This window comes from Bos mutus, chromosome 16 (assembly GCF_027580195.1).
Source record: "Bos mutus isolate GX-2022 chromosome 16, NWIPB_WYAK_1.1, whole genome shotgun sequence".
NCBI classification, from domain to species: domain Eukaryota; kingdom Metazoa; phylum Chordata; class Mammalia; order Artiodactyla; family Bovidae; genus Bos; species Bos mutus.
This window is the reverse complement of record NC_091632.1, coordinates 21,513,817-21,535,975: the sequence shown is the minus strand read 5'-3', so window position 1 is coordinate 21,535,975 and position 22,159 is coordinate 21,513,817. Positions and strand designations below refer to the sequence as shown.

Genomic DNA, 22,159 nt, shown 5'->3' with positions numbered 1-22,159 from the left:
TCATTGAATAGCAGGGGGTTGGACCAAGTGATCTTTTGAGATTGCTTCCAACTCTGATTCTATTCAAGATATACTCCGTAAATGGGGAGGGAGGGGGGACCTACCTTCATGAGATCTTCTCTAAGTCATTCTCATATAGAAGCTAGTCAGTTTTGTAGTCAATTTGGTTCAACCTCAGACACTAATACTGTCTTCAGATATATATTTTTGCATGTGAAGTTCTGGTGGGTGTATGTGGGCAATTGCTAAAATAACACTTTAAAGTATTATTCCAACACTCTGAAGTTAAACATAGTATGAGGCAGATCTATTTTAAACCTTAGCCAGTATTGAAATGTCAGAAGAACATTGTTGGAGTGGAATTTTAGCATAGTTGAGTAAGTATTTCTAAAGCTTTTACAGATAATTAGTATTATCCACATGTAAATCTCAGTGTATCTGTCTTACCAGCAAGTCTTTACCTACTAAGCAGAAACATGTACCAACTTGAGAGGTCCTTAAGTCCTCATTGGAGGACTTAAGATCTGGGTTTAGGAACTGAGATACACGGCTTTTATATCTGTTAAATGTGTGCTGTTTCTTAACAGTATTTAGTTCAGTATAATCCTTAACTGCGTTGCAAGTGTCTTTGAGTAACAAAAAGTCAGTCCCAGTTTAACCTGTTACTAAAATGCAATCCAAATGTTATGAAATTACAACTTAATAGTTATGTATTTCTAAAAGTATGGGTTATTCCTTCACTAAGTGTTTGAGTCCTATTGTATACTCTGCACTTCTCTCACTTCTCTAAGCTCTTAGAGATATAGAGGAGAACAGGACATAGTCTGTACCTTCATGAACTTGCATTATCATTTGCTAGTCCTAGGCTGCTTTCATATGCTATGTTTCTGTACATAAACTAGGAAAAAAATTTTGTTCAGTAGAACATTGCCTTCTAAAATAAATGCCACTGGATTTATAGATACAAGGGATACATTACTATAAATTATACTCATAGAAAAGCACACTTCTTGAAAAACAATATTCTCATGCCAGTCTTAGGTGTTTATGTAAATAGTCAGCTGATCTGTAAAGTTGGATGTAGAAAACGAAAGAAGAGTTTTATAGGAGCACTCTGGGAACGAAATAACATTTCAAGATATTCAGAGTAAAGGAAAGAAAAATGGTCGATGCCATTTGAAAAGGAGTAAGCATTCTTGATGTACATACTGGAAAGACAGATGGCAGGATGATAGGGAGAATAGAATTAAAGAGAAATAGAACTGTGTTTTTTCCAATGATAATGTGAAAGATCTTGTTAGTAGAATTATGGAACTTACTCTGGATGTTTCACATTCTTTATGGTAAAAAAAAAAAATCTCAGAATAGGCTGGACACAAGCAGCTATAAATTTCTGAGATGGTAGGATCTCTTGTCACTGCTGGTAGAAGTGTAAGTGACATAATCCATTTCCCATCGTAAGGCTAGTGGCGGTGAACCCCACTTTCTCCAGAAGTTTGGCCTGGGGAGGGAGGGTATTTGGCCGTGGCTGAAGTGTAAGGTGAAACCAGGATGTCGTCTCTAATAGCTATCAAGTTTGTCAGGAACTTGTGTTGGAAAACTGTTTTCTGTGGGAGTACTCTACACTACTGCACATATTGAGGTAGCAGGGTGATGAAGTTAAGGCAGCTGAGAGCGTGCAGGTGAAACCTTCCTCACGGGGATGCTCAGCAGATCACTGTGAGCATACACTTCTTAAGTCAAAGAAATGTGGTTGTGAAGGCCATTGCTTTCCTGATAGAGGAACGTGTCAGTATAATTATTTGTACAAATGCCTGTTCAGTTCAGTTCAGTCACTCAGTCATGTCCAACTCTTTGCGACCCCATGAACCGCAGCACACCAGGCCTCCCTGTCCATCACCAGCTCCCGGAGTCCACCCAAACCCATGTCCATTGAGTTGGTGATGCCATCCAACCATCTCATCCTCTGTCGTCCCCTTCTTCTCCTGTCCTCAATCTTTCCCAACATCAGGGTCTTTTCAAATGAGTTGGCTCTTCGCATCAGGTGGCCTATAATACTTGTTAATGATTGCTTTGGATTATCCTTTACCCTGTGTTTCAGATATGTTTTTGCTATATATCTCATTTATAAATAAATTTCTTTAAATGTGTCAAGCCTTTGAAAGAGTAAACTTTATGACCAAGTTTGGAAGACATTTGTTACATGCCAAGAGTTCAGAAACATGCATTTTGCCTCTTTTTACTTGAAATTTTGATTTTCACTATGTGCACCTATTTTGTCATCATTGGTCCTGGTTTCATATTTTAGTATGTTTCCATCTCTTATAAAATAGCTTCTGATGAATTAAAATGTATAAATTTATTAATAGTCCTCTAAAAAGTTTTTCTCGGATCATATTAAAAAATACATAGTTTCTTGCAGTAAAAAGCATTGTTAAAAAAAAAAACAAAAAACAGCTCTGTGGTGACTGGGTTAAATCTTTTCAGGGCAGAAAGTCAACATGAGAAACATCAGACTGCATCATATTCAATTAAAATACTCATCTATAAATGTTACCGTTGTGGTTTAAATGCAGACTGCCAGTTTAATTGTGCTGAAGACAGCTTCAGTTCTTGATAATATATTCAGTATTCCTGTCTTCTTTTATAGAGGCTGCTATTCCAGAAAGCTTTCAACTCTCAGCAGTTAGTTCACGTCACTGTCATTAACCTGTTTCAACTTCATCATCTTCGTGACTTTAGCAACGAAACGGAGCAGCATAGTTATAGCCAAGATGAGCAGCTGTGTTGGACACAGTTGCTGGCCCTCTTTAGTGAGTATTAAATCATTTAACTTCCTGTGCCATCTTTTTTGGGAAGCATGAACTTTGACATTTTCATCGTTGCAACAAACCATTAGTAACATGAAAAAGTGTTTATTTCGTAATACTGAATCAGGAGGCCTAAACCCTAAGTTCTCTCCTTTTATCTGCTGACATCCCCTTCATCAACTGTATCTGTGACATTGCTAATGTAGAAAAGAAGATGTCTTTTTAGAAGGAAGCTGTAAGATATTTAAGTGTTAAGTAGCATACAGCCCAAGGCTCGTAGTAATATTTTAATTTGGACTGGTACACAATTTCAAATATTTTATTCTTTGTGCACACATTTTTTCTTTAAGTGTCTTTTCTTGGCATCCTGTGCAAGTGTCCTCTCCAGAACAAGTCTCAGGAGGAATCCTACAATGCCTATCCCCTACCTGCCGTCAAGGTGTCCATGGACTGGCTGAGACTCAGACCCAGGGTGTTTCAGGAGGCAGTGGTGGATGAAAGACAGTAGTAAGTATCTCGGAATTTCCCATTAGCTGTGTGCTTTGTTTGTTTGATATCCACAGATATGTAGAAACTGCCTTCTAACACAATATTGGAACAGTGGAGGACTTGTATTTTCCACCTACTCTCTAGAAATTGAACTGAAGACTTCTTTGTAAGCTTTTCACTTACTTGGTTGAATTCTTCATGGGAGGCACAATCTTAGATTTCTGACTCGCTGTGTGCTCCCGCATTCCTGCTTGTCATCCTGGGGAAAGGCATTTTTCACATTGCAAAATGAAATAGTTTGTTTCTTATTCATTACAATACACCCCAATTTTCTGTTTAGGAATTGAAGGGAAGAGATTTTTTACTTCTTCCTTCTTTTTTTTAACTAAGCTGTTTGCTGCTGACTTTCAGTAACACCCAGTTTGAGTTATATTTGTTCTAAGCATAGAGAATTGGCTATTATTTGGGCTCTCATGATTTTCCGTGTAATCTCTACTCAGAATATTCCTGACAGTTCTTAGGAATTATTCATTAGACAGTGACAAATGAAAGCTTTCAGTTTACCTTTGGCCATAGGAATAAATGGGCTTCCCTGGTGGCTCATTGGTAAAGAATTCATCTGACAATGCAGGAGCCGCAGTTTCAATCCCTGGTCAGAAAGATCCCCTAGAGAAGGAAATGGCAACCCACTCCAGTATTCTTGCCTGGAAAATCCCATTGTCAGAGGAGCCTGGCAGGTTATAGTCCATGGGTTCACAAAAGAGTCAGACATGACGTAGCCCCTAAACAACAATAGAATAAATACCTGCAGTAAGGCTTTGCAGTGAGTGAGAAGCTTCTCTCCTGCATACTTTGATGGTGGATATTGGGAGAGTCTCTGAAATTTCTACTTTGTGGCTCAGCATCTACATATTGACCAAGGTCACAACCTGAAAAATGTCCTAGCCACATTCAGGACCCCATGATCCCTCTTACTTTGTGCTTGTCTTACCTCTTCTCCTCTCAAATCTAACTTTAAGCGCCTTCATTTTTGATATTGCCATGAACAGAGTTTAGCAACATAAGCACAGCATACTACACTTCTCTTTTTCATGCCAAGGTAGTAAAGTTATATTTTAGATAGTGTTTTCTTGCACAGAATTTTCATTTCTTAACCAGAAGCTATACCTTTTTCCTTATCATGTGTACTTTAGAACTTGTGTTTGGTTCAGTAAGTTGTATTAGTAATGTTATGGAAAAAGCATTGGTATTTTTATTTAGTTTTTTTTTGTTCCTATACAGTGAGTGATCTTTTAGGCCCATTCTATGCATTCCCATTTCTTTTCTTTTCTTTTTTAATTTTTTTTCACTGTGCCACATAAGTTGCAGGATCTTCGTTCCCCCACCAGTGATTGAAGCTGGGTCACAGCAGCGACAGCCCCGAGTCCTAACCACTGGGCTGCCAGGGAACTCCCTGTGCATTCTTATCATCGCAAAGGATATTCAACCAGAAGAAATAGCTTTATTTTCAAACTTCTTTCCTTTTTCTTCCGTATCATTTACTCTTCTCCCTTTCTTCTCTCAGATTTATTGGGATCTTTAAATTATGTCCTTGCAGGTATTTTATTTTATCTTAAAGTATGTTATTACTCATTTTCAGCTTGTTTGAGGTATTTCTCTAAAACTGAAGATTTTCCTAATGTGTCAGATACATCAAGGTGTAGTAATCCTCATATCTTTTAAATGAGGGTAAAAACAATTTTCTGAACTTCAAGTAAACTTCAGTTTCTTGCTTTTGACCATTATAATTTCTAGAACTTGTTTTCTTCTATACTTTTTTGAAAACATGTTCTCTTAGACTGATAAGTACATGAAATAGTGATTTTTTTTTCTTTGTAGAAAGCAGAATTAGACTTAAGTAACCCACAGTGGGGTAAAGCAATATATCATTAGGTCATTTCTTATACTCTTTTTTGTCTGTTTCTTGAGATTTCATATTTGTTGCATAGAGACATTGTTCTAGTCTAGCATGCTTTTTTAGATTATTAACCTTCCTTTTCAACTGTCTCTTAACTCATTACATCCTCAAAGGCTTGTAGCAGACATTTATTCTTCAATGTTGTTTCCTTATATATTTTTTTCTATATTATTCATTTATATATATTTTAAAGTAGCGTATTCCCATATTTTAAAGTGTACAGCTGTCAGCTTCCAGGTTTTTTCTCTGATGTGATGATATGCATCCAATCTCTCTATCCTGGGCAGCTCACCCTGGGCTTTTTAAATTTTTTTAAAGCCACACTCTTTTACCAACATGGTGGTTACATATTTCTAGAAAATCTTAATATTATCTTAAGTAGATTGTAATTATTTTTAATATTTTAACTAAGTATTAAGAACATTTTTTAATATTTTGCAAACTTTGGCAAAGGTTTGGTGTTAGGAGACAGAGGTAAGGACATTGTAACAATGTGAACTTTTTTATATCATAAAGAAAAAGGCATATTCATCACTTTTAATGTGATATGACTATGATGTAACCACATCCCCTGTCACAGATTAAGAACTAGTAATGGGTTCCATAACTGATAATGTATGTGAAAAATATAAAAACATAATGTGCTATTTCTCTGGTCAAAGGTTTCTCAGTAAATATCCATTTTCAGTGAATAAAACTGACAAGTCAGTTTTTCTGATTGTTAAATTAGGAACCTGGGGACCGATCTGCAGTAGTAGGTCTCTGTTATAGAAGTTTGGCCCTTCTGGTGTATCTTATCTAGACACATTTGTAATTATATTTTAGGAAATCATAACAGCATTTAAAATGCTAAACCAAGAGAAAAATACATAGTCTAGGTCCTGTTGGTAACATTTTTATGGCTTATTAGCGTTCTGGTTTCTCATGCAAAAATAAAGTCTGAACTATCTGTTTAATTTACAGCATTTGGCCGTGGCTAATTTCTCTTCTGAACAGTTTCCATCCCCATGAAGAAGATCTTTCAAGTACTAATGGTAAGAGCTCCCTTAACCTTGTGTTGCTGACATTGTTCTCTGTCACTACCAGTGGGCTTAGTGAAAGTGAAAGCTGCTCAGTTGTGTCTGACTGTTTGCGACCCCGTGGACTATGCAGTCCTTGGAATTCTCCAGGCCAGAGTATTGGAGTGGTAGCCTTTCCCCTTCTCCAGGGAATCTTTCCAACCCAGAGATTGAACTTAGGTCTCCCACATTGCAGGCAGATTCTTTACCAGCTGAGCCACAAAGGAAGTAAATAGTGGGCTTAAGGCCAGAGAAAAACAAGGTTTTGTTCTTAAGTGTTTGACTTTAAATTCAGTATCTCAGAGGAGACTTTGTGCTTTGCATTGGTTAAGTGGGTGGAAATAGAGATAATAATCCTCTTGTAATTCTCTCAGCTTATTCTCCTGTTCTGCTTCATTTGAATAGGAGTCCAGAGAGTAGTGTTTTCAGATTCTTTCCATCTTCCCTTCTTCCTCATTCTTAATAGTTATTTTTTTGGGGAACTAAAGTGAACAACATTACTCTGTCAAAATAATACTTGCTTATCAGGACATTTGGGACATACAAACAAAGAACACAAGTCCCCCTTAGTTCTCTCGTACAGAAATACTCTCTGTACTATTCACGATACTCTATTTTCTTTGAGGCTTTTACTTCTTTGTACATACATACACATACCTGCATGTGATTGATATCATATCGTTAAAGTTATGTGATATAGTCCACAAGAATCTGCCTGCAATACAGGAAACCCGGGTTTGATCCCTGGGTCTGGAAGATCCCCTGGAGAAGGAAATGGCAACCCACCCTGGTATTCTTGCCTGGAGAATTCCATGGACAGAGGAGTCTGGGCTACAGTCCATGGGGAGTGGACACGACTAAGCCACACACATACACACATACACACACACACACACACACACACACACACACACACGCTTTATAAGTTTAACAAGATACTGTTAGAATTTTTCTTTGTCATTTAAACATTTTGGAACGTGATTTTTAAAGGCTGCTTAATAGTCCATCCTATTGGCTGTGCCATAATTTATTTAATCATTATCCATTTGCTTAAAACTTTGCCCCATTATAAGTAGCACTGCATTGAACAAACTATAATTGACTCCTTTCTGATTATTTTTCTTCCATTAGATCAGTGCCCCTCAAGCATCATATTTGCAAATGAATCACTTGGGATCTTGTTAAAATGCAGTTTATGATTCCGTAGGTTTGGGATAATGCCCAAGATTCTGTATTTCTTACAAGCTCCTGGGTGATGTAATGTTGATATTCAGTGCTTTGAGTTAACAAGGAGATAATCTAAACATTGTGATTAATGGATCAAGCTATGAATTTTTAAGGCTGCTAGGGGAAAAAATAGTCCATCGTACCCATCCTCCTCAGCCTTGAGTCTTGGGCAATGTCACGGGCTCAGAGGCCACAGGTAGGGGCTTCACGGGTAAGTTATTTTATCACAGTAACTATAAAGAGGAACAGAGAACTATGAGCATTAATCTTTCTTTCTGTCTAGAAAATATTCTTTTTTTAATATAGGAAGCAATATCCTGCTGAACAATAATATTTTAATTAAAATGTTTACAAGTCTTGATTTCTGCCGTTCTCTAGCAACACCACTTCCAGAGGAGTTTGAGTTACAAGGATTCTTGGCTTTGAGACCTTCTTTCAGGTAGGTGGCCTTTGTCACTGTTTACCTAGAGTATAAAAAAGCTTCCTAATGTACTTCCCTACTTAAAAGTTCTCTCCTTAGTCCATTTTTACTCTGCTTCTGCAGTTATAAAGTATAGATTTTATGATGTCCCATTACTAGTACAGAAAACTTCAATTTACACATCCCCAGTTGTTAAAATATCTTTTTTATCTCAATGTCCAAAAGCTTAGTTTTTCAGCCATATTTCCTGCGACTTTCACCCCTTTCCCCCCAGTAGCTACACGTTATACATAAACTGTGACCTGTACTGGAATAGCTCTGTATTTTTATTCCTCCAAAACTTTGTTCATGCTGTGCCTGAAAAGTTCACATTCCTCTTTCATCCTTCCCTTACTTACTAATCTGTAAGCTCTTAACCATACCTGTCCAGGGTCCAGGTCAGGTATCACTTATTTTGTGAACCTTTTCAAAGCTTATCAGAAGACAGTAATGTTTCTTTTATAATGCTTCTCTTATTCTTTGCTTAGCTTTTATCTCTTCGGATTAAATCATAATTATTTGTTCCTTAAGGTCAGGAGACTATTTATCGTTGTATCCTCAGTTTCTGGCCTACTGCCTGGAAGTTCTTAGATGCTGCTGCTTTTTTTTTTTTTAAGATAGCTTAAAGAGAAATTTGAAAAACCCTTACTTTTTAGGTTGACTTACTTTTCTAATGTCAGTGAGTTTTTTGCTCTGTACACTTTATGGTATGTGTTCATTTTTTTCTGATTTAGATTGGGCCACCTTGAAATGAATAGATAATACTATCTGTTAGAATAGATACCTCAAAGACTCTAGCATTGCCATGGTTGTTTGAAGTAAGTTACTTACAATGTGAGCTTACTGTTAAATAAAAACTTTATTTATATTTTAAAAAAAGTCATTCCTAATAAAACGTGATTTATTTCAACTCCTCCATGAGAAAGTGAAATATAAATAAAAATATCACATTAATATTGCTTTGTTTCATGGTATTTACAGTCTTTAAGAGTATAAATAAGTTCAAGCAAATGCAGCTAATTACAACAAATAGCTAACCTGTATGGAAAAATCTGAAGCCATTGCAGTTCATTAGGTTTAATTTTCTATAATTTGCTTATGTCAATTTTAGGAACTTGGATTTTTCCAAAGGTCACCAGGGTATTACAGGAGACAAAGAGGGTCAGCAACGACAAATACGACAGCAGCGTTTGATCTCTATAGGCAAATGGATTGCAGATAATCAGCCAAGGTATTCCTCATCAGATACATACACACACCCCATATGAGTTTTACACTTTGGTATAAAGCTATTGATTGTAAACTCTTAAGTCAAAAGGTTGGGAACACAGCATCGGATTATGACCCTAGTGATCTTTAGAATCTCTTTAATCTCTGTCTTCTCATTACCCTGCCTCTTTTAGAGGAATTGGCCTTGTCTCCCCTATTTATTGCGAGATGCTTCTCCAATTTATGAACATCCGTATAAATCTTAACTAAATTGTATGTTCACAGTCACGGTGATTTGTGTTGACAAGGGCATGCATGGTGGTCAGTTTCAGTCAAGACGGACCAGGATGATGCTTGTGCATCTCTGAGCTTCAGTTTTCACACGTATAAAATAGGAACGTCAAGGGCCCATTCTGGTGTCTTGTGCTTAAAACACGCTGAGCAGATGTAACTGTACTTACTAGAAAAATGGTAAAAGGGCCTAGGCGTGTGTTGTGGCGATGTGTGGTAGCATAATGAGAATGTGAGTTTCTACAGAACTGCTGTTTATGTTCCCCAAGTCCACGCTATTGCATCCTGCTGTTTCCCACATTTTAAGGCTGTGGGACCCATACAAAGTTCAGCTGTTACTGTTTTTGATTTATGTTTTTCATATATGGATTTATTTTTACTTTTTTAGGCTGATTCAGTGTGAAAATGAGGTAGGGAAATTGTTGTTTATCACAGAAATCCCAGAGTTAATACTGGAAGACCCCAGTGAAGCCAAAGAGAACCTCATTCTGCAAGACACAACCATCATAGAGTCCCTGGCAGCTGACGGGAACCCAGGACTGAAATCAGTGCTATCTACAGGCCGGAATCTAAGCAACAACTGCGACCCAGGAGAGAAACCAGTGGTCACCTTCAAAGAGAACATGAAGCCACGAGAAGTGAGCAGAGACCAAGGAAGAAGTTTTCCTCCCAAAGAGGTGAGAAGGGACTATAGCAAAGGAGTAGCTGTAACTAAGAATGATGGAAAGAAGGACAACAACAAGAGGAAAACAGAAACCAAGAAATGCACCTTAGAAAAGTTACAGGAAACAGGAAAGCAGAGTGTGGCAGTGCAGGTAAGCTGCGTTTGAACTGTAAAGCAGGTAGAGGAAGGCTCACACAAAAGGCAAGCGTTCCATTCGCTCCTAGACCCTTGAGAATTGGCTATTCTGGAAGCGTCCGTGCACTCTAAGAAGGCTGCATAGTAAGGTAATGTGAAGAACTATGGTAGATCTGTACTCTTGTCAGTTCACAGAAGTTGTAATGTGAGTGAAAAAATCCTAACCTGATTGGACATCTCTGTCAGTTCTCTCCAGTTTAAGTAGTAGGAAATGAGCCCAGTTGCAGAGCTCTCGATTTCACAAATAATTACATTTTCTTTGGGAGCTATAACTGCGATTTTTTAAAAATTTGAGATCTTTATAGATCCCACATAGTTGAGTATGTTGAGGCTTACACAGTGGTATTTCGTGGGGTTTTGTGTTTTTTTCCCCCCAGATTCACTATACAAAATGAAACACATTTTTGGAAAAAGATTTTCCTTGACATTTCTATCTGCCCCAGCCAGTAGCATTGTATAACCTCAGTGTTATCCTGACTCATGAGAATTTGTAAAGCAAGAATCCAAGTCTCCTGCTGGGGAAAGATAAACACCACTCAGTTATTAGTGACTTGTTTATATATATATATGTATGTATCTTTCCAAAGAGATACAGATGATTTCATATAAACAGAAAAAGGTCTTTACTCTGTGCTGGTCTTATTAATACCACCAGTGTTTGTAGCCATTTGATTCATTGAACACATTTTGGCAAATATATTTATTTACAGTAGGCATGAGGAATCTTACATTTTTGAAAGCTGCTTTCAGATAAACAGTATCTACAGTGTATTTCCCTTACAAGATTTTTTGGGGAAAGAACATAATAGTTCCATTTTAATACTAGTAGTAGGGGGAGAAACAGAGAAAGAACATGGTAGAAATTGAGGAAAGGCACAGAGAGAGAGAGGCGCTGGGGAAAGGCAAGGGACAAACGCCGCAAGAGCTGTAAAGCCAAAGGTCAGCGTTTTAGGGTAAAGAGCTCAGCTGTTTCCCGCCTGCTCTGCCTTCATCCTCTGCAACTGCCTCCCAGAAAGGTCCAGGAAAATGAAATCTTCTTCCAGTCTCTCATCCCTTTTAAATCTGAGTATCTGTGATTAAAGAAAGCCTGACAATAATCAGTGTATCACCACCCTCTGTACCTCATCCTAAGTTTTCTATTAAATGCTGCCAGTTTTCCTCATTTTATTCATCTTTATATTACTTGAGCAATGCATATGGGATCTGCTTCTCTGGCGCCACGTGTAGGATCTCAGGCCTGATTTTTTTATTGCTGAAAGTATCCTCATTTATTCTGGGGGTGGTAGGGTTGCAGGGTGGATGCTTGACTGATACCTTTAAAGCCTCCCAGATGAAGTTACACTGAGGGCCAAAGTGTCTCATCTGTGAGCTAGTGGTCATTATCAATTCATGTATGTTCTTAATGAATTAGAGAATACAGGGCCCTGGGGCCGATAACATTGGCTTAAGATAATAAGCAACTGTTTCAACCTGTTGGCATTGGGTGTCTCATTTATAAAAGAAATCAGTTCTCAGTCCTCTTCCATATTTCGTACTTCTGTGATTTTGTGAAAGCAGAATAACTATACAAGTAAAACTAAGCCCTTAACAGCTTTTTGAGGTATTTAAGTAATTTGATGTTCCCATTTTTAATTTAGGTGAAGTGAATAAGCATGTACTTTACTTTTTTTTTAACATAGGCTTTTAAATCCTTTGTTAGAGTAGGTGCTGCTTTCTGTCTCATTTGAGTTTCAGATTATTATAGGTAGTCTTGCTTCTGGTTGGTCATAGGTAAAATCTCAGACAGAGTTAAGAAAGACTCCAGTGTCTGAAGCCAGGAAAACACCTGTAACTCAAACCCCAAGTCAAGCAAGTAACTCCCAGTTCATCCCCATTCATCACCCTGGAGCCTTCCCTCCTCTTCCCAGCCGGCCAGGTAAATACATGTTTTGCAATGTCTTCTGCTGAATTCCGTCTGTGTAGGAGTTTCTGTTCACCTGCTGAGAAATTCTAGACTCTGCGGGACATGACTAAATCCTTAATATCAAAAGGTATAAGGAGTTCTCTTTCCCCTAAGGTTTCAATGATTTTTGAGCCATTTGCCTGTAGTTTATGCGCAAGTGCGTGCTCGTTGTTATGTAGGAGTGCCTGTCATTAAACATGGCATCCGAGAAACCTTTAGGACACTCCAGTTGCCTCAGTGGATAGAAGTAGCAGGCAGTAATCTGTATTTAATTCTTGAAATCGGGTTAAAGGTTGACACTTGCATCTTACTTGATGCTTGATGCCTGTCTTTCGTGATTTATTAGAAAACCTCTTCTCCACCCCAGCCCCAGATGACTAATTTTTGTCTTTCGTTTGCTAAGTTTCCTTAGAACTAAAACGATGTTCTTCTGTTTTGAAGGGTTCCCGCCCCCAACATATGTTATCCCCCCTCCTGTGGCATTTTCTATGGGCTCAGGTTACACCTTCCCAGCTGGTGTTTCTGTCCCAGGAACCTTTCTTCAGCCTACAGCTCACTCTCCACCAGGAAACCAGGTGCAAGCTGGGAAACAGTCCCACATTCCTTACAGCCAGCAACGGCCCTCCGGACCAGGGCCAGTGACCCAGGGACCTCAGCAGCCTCAGCCACCTTCCCAGCAGCCCCTCCCACCTCTGCCAGCTCCGCCAGCAGCACAGACTGCAGGCCAGCTGCAGGTTCAAGCTCTAGCTCAGCAGCAACAGTCCCCTACAAAAGCTGTGCCGGCTTTGGGGAAAAGTCCTCCTCACCACTCTGGATTCCAGCAGGTGAGTTAGTTGTGTGTGCTTCCAGCTGAGGTGAGGAGAGGAGCACCTGGAATCATTCAGTGTCAAGTTCATTCAAAATACTAGTTAATCCACCTCCCTCAGTCAAATAGAGAGCTAATGGGAAGTTGCTTTATGACACAGGGAGCTCAACCTGGGGAGGGTGGAACGGGGTGGGCAGGTAGGATGGGGTGGGGCAGGGGTGGGATGTGGGAGGGAGGGGCTGTATGTGTACCTGCGGCTGATTCAGGTTGTTGTATGGCAGAAAGCATACGACATTGTAATGCAGTTATCCTCCAATTTAAAAAACAAAAGCATTCAGCTACTTTTTTCTTAGACTTATAATGATTATGGGAACACAGCAGTCTTTGCTGTTGAGGAAAGTTCAGTTGTTCTTTTTACTTTTGTAAAGGAGAATAGATATTACCTACCATACTTTCCTGCTACTGCTTGTTGGCTTTATAGAAAGGGATTTTCTGTAAATAATTTCCCATATTTAAACCTGAACTACAGAAGGGAAACAGAATCGTGCTCTTGATGAGATGTTAAGAGAACTGTGACACCAGTCTTAAGTATCATCATCCTGCAGCACTTGAAGCAGAAGGGGAAATGGATGCATGCCCACCCACCCATACTCACAGCCTCATTTATTAAACCTCTTAATATTGGAATTGAAAGAGAATATGAACTCAGTGCCCTTAATCTGTTCCCAGAAAGCTCTGCTTATTGAAAAACTTAAAGAGCAAAGAGCCCTGCATGACCAGGAGTTTTGTTGGTGGTAAAATCTCTCAAGTTCTCTCTGTGAGTCCTGAGTGAAGTAACATTGCATTTTTATCCTCATCTTGGTGAACCAGGCATCTCTTTTTTTAGTATCAACAGGCAGATGCCTCCAAACAGCTGTGGAATCCCCCTCAGGTTCAAGGCCCATTAGGGAAAATCATGCCTGTGAAACAGCCCTACTACCTTCAAACCCAAGACCCCATAAAACTGTTTGAGCCGTCGTTGCAACCTCCTGTAAGGCAGCAGCAGCCTCTCGAGAAAACAATGAAGCCTTTCCCCATGGAGCCATATAACCATAACCCCTCAGAAGTCAAGATCCCGGAGTTCTACTGGGATTCTTCCTACAGCACTGCTGATAACAGAGCTGTGATGGCACAGCAAGCCAGTGTGGACCGCAGGGGCAAACGGTCCCCGGGAGTCTTCCGTCCAGAGCAGGACCCTGTGCCCAGGATGCCATTTGAGGTGCGTGTCCTTCCCTGTCACCAGGCACTTCAGAGATCTCAGGTGGATGTTTAAAGGTCCCTCTGATTTCGTTAGTGCTACAGACCGCCACTGAGTGAGTGGGTGCAGCTCTTGGCGCCCTCTTCACACCATGTAGATTTGGGGAAGCTGAAGAACGCCGTTCCTGACGTTGAACTGTGACGGTCTGGCAGAGAGGACCATGTGCAGGAATCTCTAAGGCAGCGCATTAGAGAATTCTGAGACAAAGCTCCTCTCAGTTGGGCTGAATCCTCTAAGTTTAAAAGTAGATTTACTGCATATTTAAGCAAGTGGCTTTCTGAGAGGAACAAATTTAGCCTGTCACCTTTGATGGTGGAGTTCCCTGTCTTTGCCCTTTTTACTCATGAGAAACAGGTGTGTGTTGGTACCTTTTAAAAAAAAAGCTGTTTCTCCGTTAGCCCAAGATACGCTCGTCTCTTCGCTGCCTTGCGTCATTGCGCTGGCTGTCCACTAGCCTTTTGTGTTCTGCTCTGCTGGCCACTGTCTTTGCCTCTTTCTGCTGTCTTGATCTTTCCTTCTCATTGTCCTTGTGTCACCTTGCTTCGGTGTTTGGAAGCCTTTTCCTCTTTGCATAGCGCTGTCTTCTGTTCCTTACAGCTTCCTCCTTGACTTTACCTGCCTTCATCCCCCTAATGATGCGACTACTCCGCTGTGCTTTTGTCATCCCACATTGCATCTCACTGTGATCCTTTCTGTCACTAGGACCCCAAAGGCTCCCCTCTGCTTCCTCCGGACCTGTTAAAGAGTCTGGCTGCCTTGGAGGAAGAGGAAGAGCTGATTTTTTCTAACCCTCCTGATCTTTACCCAGCTCTGCTGGGGCCTCTCGCCTCTCTTCCTGGACGAAGCCTCTTTGTATGTATTTGATGTAATTCTTTTTCTTGCTGTAACCCCTGCCTTTTCTTCTGAGATTTTGTAGTAGAATAGGTAGTTTCTTCTTTCTAGGGCTTTCCTTTTTTTACCAGAATTTTAAAGCTTATTTCCTGATTGCCCAAACTAAGATTCACATGACAGTAAAATGTGGTAAAACTTTTCTGTCCCATAGTTTCCTCAAATCTTGTAGCTTTGTAATATATGTTATCCAGAGAGCATCCTGTAGGGCTGGGCACACACAGGATGTAATGCTGGGAAATTAACCTCCTTTTCAGGTGTCATTTCCACCTGGACCCAGGAATTTTAGGTGTCATTTAATCTTGCTTAGGAACAGTGAGATTTTTCCTCATGTATTCAAAATATGAAATGAAATAAAGTTCCAGGTGTTTTACTGAATAAAAATATTCTAGATTGATTTTACTGAACAGTAAGTGGTTCTTTTCTGTTTGGTTAACTAAGAGCCCTGATCTAAATTCAGAGCCAGATTTGTAATATGAAGAGGACTCTATTTAAAAACATGATTGGAGTACCATCAATGAGTAAGCACAGAGATAAGGTCTCAGAATTGATTAGTAGTATCTTTTAAAAATAATCTTCTGTATCCCAGTCTGCATTTCAAAGGATGCCATTATTTACATGTTTTACTGAGGTCGGGAACTGCAAGAAAGAAGTATGCTAGGAGGTTTTTTCCCCCCTCCCTGATCTTAATAAAGTGTGAAACATTTTTGAGTTCCACTTTCTTGCTGTTTCTTTCCCATAAACACAAGGTAAGAGAACGTTCACAGGACTAAAGTGCACTGATTTTAGTGTTAGAAATAAAAGCTTAATGGCTCTCCTGACAGAAACTGCCATTTCTGGCACTTGAAGTTCCCTTAAGAATTTTTCTGAGTGAGTGGCCACACAGACCTCCCATTCCCCGCCCTCCCCAAATGAGCAGAAATAAAAGATCCGCTGGACACCGAGATGGTAGTAGTGCGGTGACAGCGCCTAGAGGTCGTGGAGAGCCCAGCTACTAAACTGCTGATTCTACCTGTTTGCCTTTCTTGCTGTTTTTGTGTTTTGTTTTTTTTTTGCTGGGTGGCTTAAGGGCCTAGGGGCAGAGCGCCTTTCTGTTCACTTGTTTCCTAATCCCTTAATTCTTGTTGTGCTTACCTTCTCCGCTGGAAATGACCCTAATGATGAAACAAGGAGGGGGGTGCTTTTAGTGGGGTTTTGTCATGTTAAAAAAAAAACAACCTTAACTATAGCCCTTCCTGTATTTAACATCATTAATGATGTCATGTGTGTGACAGTGCCTTGCATGTAGCAAGTGTTTAATAAATGCTTTGTTGACCAACAGTTCAGTGATAGTGAGCATCAGAGATTCAGCTTTTTTTTTTTTTTAATCAGTGAGTTTCTTAAGGACCAATAAATGTAAACTTGACTTTAGCAAGTGTTTGAATACATACCACAGATAGAGTTGCTTAGGAACCATGCTAACAAAACCAGTTGTCAAATGGATCTAAAGGCTTTTTTAAAGTCATTAATGTCCGTTTTCTAAGATTCTAGCAAGGGGGCAACAAATTAGGAAGAAAACAGTGTTTGATCAGCTCAGTGTCTTGTTTTGAGAGTATTTTAAATGCAGCTAGTGACAGGGATTCCTGAGGTTCTTACCCAGTGAATACTCAGTACTGCCAGTTTCCGGGGTCCCTGCCAGGATTTCTGTGCTTAAGTTAGAAGCACTGATCAGGAGGGTTCTGTCTGACTCACCTGTGACGACTGGCCCTTAGTGGGACCATGGTATTAATAAAAATTAATCCAAATTGAATTGATACTTTCTAAGCTTTAATTTGTACGAGAGAGGTGAATACAGATATTCTTAAATTGTGGTCTTTTATTTTGCTTGTATGGTATTTTAAAATTAGTACTAAGAAAATGGAAAGCATAATTTAACTATCTTTTGTTTTCCCTCTGGGACTATGAAGAAATCCTTACTGGAGAAGCCCTCAGAGCTCATGTCACATTCATCCTCTTTCCTGTCCCTCACCGGATTCTCCCTCAATCAGGTGCGTAAACAGTGAGGCATCCTGCTGTGGGCTAGCGTTTTCTTTTCCAGTCTATCTCAATACATCTGTTTTTCTCTTTCCTTTCTTTTCCATATATTGGTGTTTTCCAGGTATCTGATTTTACCACCTCCACCTCCCCCTCACCCCGCCCCCTGCCCCGCTTTGATTAGGGTATACTGGAGACTTTTGTAAGTTTGAATTGTTTAACTTCTCATTAATAATAAAATCTTTGGGGCTCTCTTGTTCAGCCAAGTAAATTATTCGTACTTTTTAACCTGGGCGGTTTACATAGAGCAGGATAAAGGGTGAGGGAAAGTAAAAAGCAAATGAATAAAAACAGGAAAACTGAAAGAAACATAGACAAACTTCAAAAGTTTGTCTTGCAAAGAAAGTCTTAAGATCCATCAAGCATCCACGTGCATGAACACTACATTTTCTTTCATTGGAGTGAGTCTGTTCACTTGGTGGTCATTGTCTTTCAGGAACGATACCCAAATAACAGTGTGTTCAATGAGGTATACGGGAAGAACCTGACAACCAGCTCCAAAGCAGAACTTAATCCCTCAATGGCTCCCCAGGAAACATCACTGTATTCGCTTTTTGAAGGGACTCCATGGTCTCCATCTCTTCCTGCCAGTTCAGGTATCGACTAGTCTTTACATTATAGACTTTGCATTATTAGCCGTACACTCAAAAGATAGTGTGGTTTGATAGTTTTATGTATTTGGTGGTTTTTGTCTGTTACTATGATTTTTATTGTTGTTGTCGTTTGTATTTGTTTTTAAAGTAACTTCTGAAGGAAAATGGGGTGTAAAAAAGCCTGGTGAGCTGGTTCACATAATAAATGCCATTAAAAAAAGCTGTTTTACATTCTCAGTAATGAGCACAGTTGTAAGGGAGAAAAATATGAGTTTTATCTTAAGGTTTGCAGCTGTTTTTTAGTTTTATTTGTAGATATTCATTCTTTGCAGGAAAATTCTTACGGTTAGGCAATTCTGCTCTGATAGAGAAGACCAGTATATACTTATCTGAAACAGGCACACCAAAACAGTGCATACGTTTGACAAAACTGTCTACATTTTTATTTTTAAGGTAAGGAACGTGTCTTGGACATGTACAGTAAGACAGACTAGTACATCTGGCAGGGTCCCTCTGGGGGCCTTTATTTTGCCTTTCTCCTGAAACCCTGTGGTTATTTTTAAGAGAATTTAAGTGATCAAATCTACTGGAAACTTTCATTCTTGGTATGTTTGTGAAACATCTCTATTTAATGTCCTGCGTTGCTGTTATTCAATAGATCATTCAACACCAGCCAGCCAATCTCCTCATTCCTCCAACCCAAGCAGCCTGCCAAGCTCCCCTCCAACACACAACCACAATTCTGTCCCATTCTCCAATTTTGGACCCATTGGGACTCCAGATAACAGGGATAGGAGAACTGCAGACCGGTGGAAAACTGATAAGCCAGGTGAGATCCAGTCTTCATTGCTTAGCAGAAGTGAACTAACTTACTCTGTGTCCTTCCTGGACCTTTGGCAGTGAAAGAACATCTTCTTGAATTATTCTTTTCTCTTCATTCCTAGCCATGGGTGGGTTTGGCATCGATTATCTCTCAGCAACATCATCCTCTGAGAGCAGTTGGCATCAGGCCAGCACTCCAAGTGGCTCCTGGACAGGCCATGGCCCATCCATGGAGGATTCCTCTGCTGTCCTCATGGAAAGCCTAAAGGTGAGTGGATCAGGAACAAGAACCATTCGAGATATCTCTGCTTTCAGTCACATAAATAGCTAGTCTTATTCCTAAGGCCCTTAGGATTATTTGATTCATACTATATATCTGGCAAAGTCTTAGAAGCATGGTCTGCATTATAAGATTCTTTAAAAGGATTTTTTTTTTTTTTTGAATTTTTGAATTCACTAGTGATAAACCAGTATCCTCAGGGGGACAGACATGAAGGTTTTAGTTGGATTCTAAGATTAAGAAAATTCTGACTCATCTTGAAATATTTTCTTTACTCCTTTTCTGAACAAGTAAAAGAAGGATATCTAATTTCATAAATGTTTTGCAGGCCTAAAACCTTTCTAGTCAGTGTCTGTTCTCACATGGAGCTGAGTTTTAGTAAAAAGACTTTATAGAAAACATACTTTCACCTTTTCTGGTTTAAAATGATCTTAATGAGAACTAACTAACCAGTCTTGAAGGACCTGGTCTTACAACAACTCCTTGTAATAGCTGGATTTTTTCAGGGTTTGGGGATCTTGGGACATATACACCTTTATGTTTGGCTGGGATTGAAAATCAGATCCCTTTCAGACAACCAGGCATGTGACCTCTGCTGACAAGCTCTGGGCTGTTTTTCAGTCTATCTGGTCCAGTTCCATGATGCATCCTGGACCTTCCGCTTTGGAGCAGCTGTTAATGCAGCAGAAGCAGAAACAGCAGCGGGGCCAAGGCGCCATGAACCCTCCACACTGAGGCCAGAGCGGCACCCTGGGAATGAAGGCTCCATAAACCATGGCATGCTGGGTTTGCAGGACTGACCCACGCAGTCCCCTGCAGGTGGCAGCCCTCTTTTCTGTGTCTCGCTGTTGAGAGGGTGTAAGTATTCCACCAGCCCGCTGAGTGTGCACGAAATGTCCGCAGTGCAACAAAAAGAAAAAACCATCAGGAACTCTCCGTCCCCCCGGGGCCTTCCGGAGGGGGAGAGGAACTGCTGTTTGTCTCACTCAGTTACCTGATATCACCGCCTCTCACCTTCTCCATCGTGCATGTCCCCAGCCACATGGGAAGTGAAAGCTGAGAAGGGAAGGCAGATGGGAGAAGCCAATGGGAACTTCTCAGTCCTTTTTTTTTCCTCTTTGGGGAATAAAATAGGAATCCATTAATGATTGCTTTGCTGACTGAGAATGTAGTTGAAATTACTCCTGAACATCTTTTATTATTGTTACTCTCAGTAGTAAGATATCACACTGAATTCTTCCATACACAGATGTGCTTCTTCTAGTCAGTGTGTAGCAAGGAAAAACCCCGTGCACTGCTCCTGTGAGAGGTCGGTGGTGACAGGATGGGGAAACCGACCTCTGCAGCCCGTGGAAACGGTCCATGAGGGCGAGGACGTGGCCTCTGCTTGGACTCAGAAGGTTCTGGTGGGCCCTCCTCTAGCCTGGAGACTCCAGCCGGAAATGCCCTCCACTCTGTAGGTGCTCGAGCCCCCACTGAGGATGCCGCATGGCTGGTGGTGCTGGGCTGGACTAGCCGAGGACTGCCGTAGGGCTCTAAAGGAACGTTTGTGACTCCTGTCCATCTTACGGTAGTGTCGCAGGCAGTCCCACAGCAGGCAGGCTAGTCCATTCATGGCCTGACACAGTTTAATAGGTAGAAGCTTTCAGTGTGGTTACTTTTTGTTTGGTTGGTTTTTGTGCCCCCATCCTACTTACCACCCACCTCCTCCTGTCCCTACCTCCACCCCCTTTCTACCCTGTGCTGTGTGCTGTAATCGTTTTTATTCCTAATGTGTACAACATCTCGCCAACAAGCAACAGCATGGGGGCCAGCAGTTGGGGCCCAAAAGACAGTCTGAAGAGGAAGGAAGTGGCGGCATGCGCATGGCCCACTGAGCAGCCAGGCCCCTGCCCGGCTGTGGTCTCCCAGCCTCCACTTTCAGAGTGAAATTCAAGGCGACACAGACACGTGTGCATCAGGCACAGAAGGAAAACACAACGGAGTCCATTCTGGAAAAGGCGGAAGAAAGGAAAAGAAACTTTTTATCTGATATTTATTAGAAGGAAAGAGGACTGAAGATTTTTCTTGTGTAGAAACAGAAGGACAGCATTTCTGATAGTCATTTCCTGGCAAAGTAATATTTTAAGGGGAAATTATGGAAACAATCTAAATGTCCAATTGCTGTGCTAGTGTAGGGTTTGTTTTCTGGGAGGGCTCTCCTTCGCGCGCGCGCTCGTGTGTGTGTGAGTGTTTGTGTGTGTGCACACTGGCCCGTCTGCTCCCTGGAGGGGAGGGGCGGTGCGTGTGAGTGTGTGGAGCTAGCGTGGGACTCAAGAGCTGGAAAACAGCTACAGAGCAAAGCACATCCAGGAGCCCCGGTCGTCACTGGAGTCTGGGCAACCCCAGCAATGAAAGGGGGTGAGATTCATGCTCATTGCTCTTCCGAGAGAGTGGTTGGAGTCCGAATGCTTACATCATTGCTCTTTTAGTTTGACACGGTGTTTGGGGTTTTTTGTTTTTTTTTTTTTGAAAGGTCTGAAAGGGTGCAGTCCCCCACCCAATGGCAATATGAAACCCTTTGTGCTTCTCTCCAGCCCCTCCTCCGTGACCACCGTCCTCCCATCCCCTCCCTCCCGAGCCTCCTTCCCTGCTGCCTTTACCCACTTTGTGTGTTTGAGCTCTGCATTCAGGCAGCTGCAACATTCCAGTGTTTGAACTGTCACCAACTCTTGCACCCTCGACACGCCCACCAGGTTCGCCGTCTCGCTCCCGCAGTGCCCACGTCCCGTCTGCAGCCCCATTTCTGCATGAGAATTTGGTGTTTGGAATGTTTTTTGACTCTTGGGGCGGGGTTCCTCGCCTTATCATCCTCAGTGTGGAGTAATGAGGAGGGAAAGGAGAATCTTCATCAGAAACTGGTTCTGTGTAGCAAACTTTCTTTTGTGTTTCTTTTTGTTTTTGTTTATTTGTTTTGGTCTGTCTGTGCAAGACCTGCAGCTGCTGAAATCAGCTTTGCCTTTAATTAAACCATGTTCTCTCCAACCAGATCTGTGTAGAGACTGTTCTTTCCTATCCTGAAAGAAAATCCAAAATTTAAACTACTCACAAGTCATCTAG

The 22,159-nt window shown here is 40.8% G+C and overlaps 1 protein-coding gene across 6 annotated transcripts in view; it reads left to right on the top strand.

The window, feature by feature from the left end:
• SMG7 (SMG7 nonsense mediated mRNA decay factor) overlaps window positions 1–22,084 on the top strand; it is an 84,786-nt gene extending 62,702 nt beyond the window's left edge. For 2 of the 6 annotated variants that reach the window (XM_070384817.1, XM_070384818.1), the window contains 15 exons: window positions 2,651–2,813; window positions 3,161–3,317; window positions 6,220–6,290; window positions 7,920–7,980; window positions 9,113–9,232; window positions 9,890–10,316; window positions 12,131–12,275; window positions 12,744–13,126; window positions 13,994–14,365; window positions 15,107–15,256; window positions 17,239–17,319; window positions 17,802–17,961; window positions 18,617–18,787; window positions 18,903–19,048; window positions 19,682–22,084. In XM_070384817.1, the coding sequence (XP_070240918.1) occupies window positions 2,651–2,813; window positions 3,161–3,317; window positions 6,220–6,290; window positions 7,920–7,980; window positions 9,113–9,232; window positions 9,890–10,316; window positions 12,131–12,275; window positions 12,744–13,126; window positions 13,994–14,365; window positions 15,107–15,256; window positions 17,239–17,319; window positions 17,802–17,961; window positions 18,617–18,787; window positions 18,903–19,048; window positions 19,682–19,795 (2,721 nt within the window). In that variant the 3' untranslated portion in view covers window positions 19,796–22,084. The remainder of the gene's footprint in view (window positions 1–2,650; window positions 2,814–3,160; window positions 3,318–6,219; window positions 6,291–7,919; window positions 7,981–9,112; window positions 9,233–9,889; window positions 10,317–12,130; window positions 12,276–12,743; window positions 13,127–13,993; window positions 14,366–15,106; window positions 15,257–17,238; window positions 17,320–17,801; window positions 17,962–18,616; window positions 18,788–18,902; window positions 19,049–19,681) is intronic. The other 4 variants (XM_070384821.1, XM_070384819.1, XM_070384820.1 and 1 more) reach the window with 4 other exon arrangements.
• The last annotated feature ends 75 nt before the right edge of the window (window positions 22,085–22,159 follow it).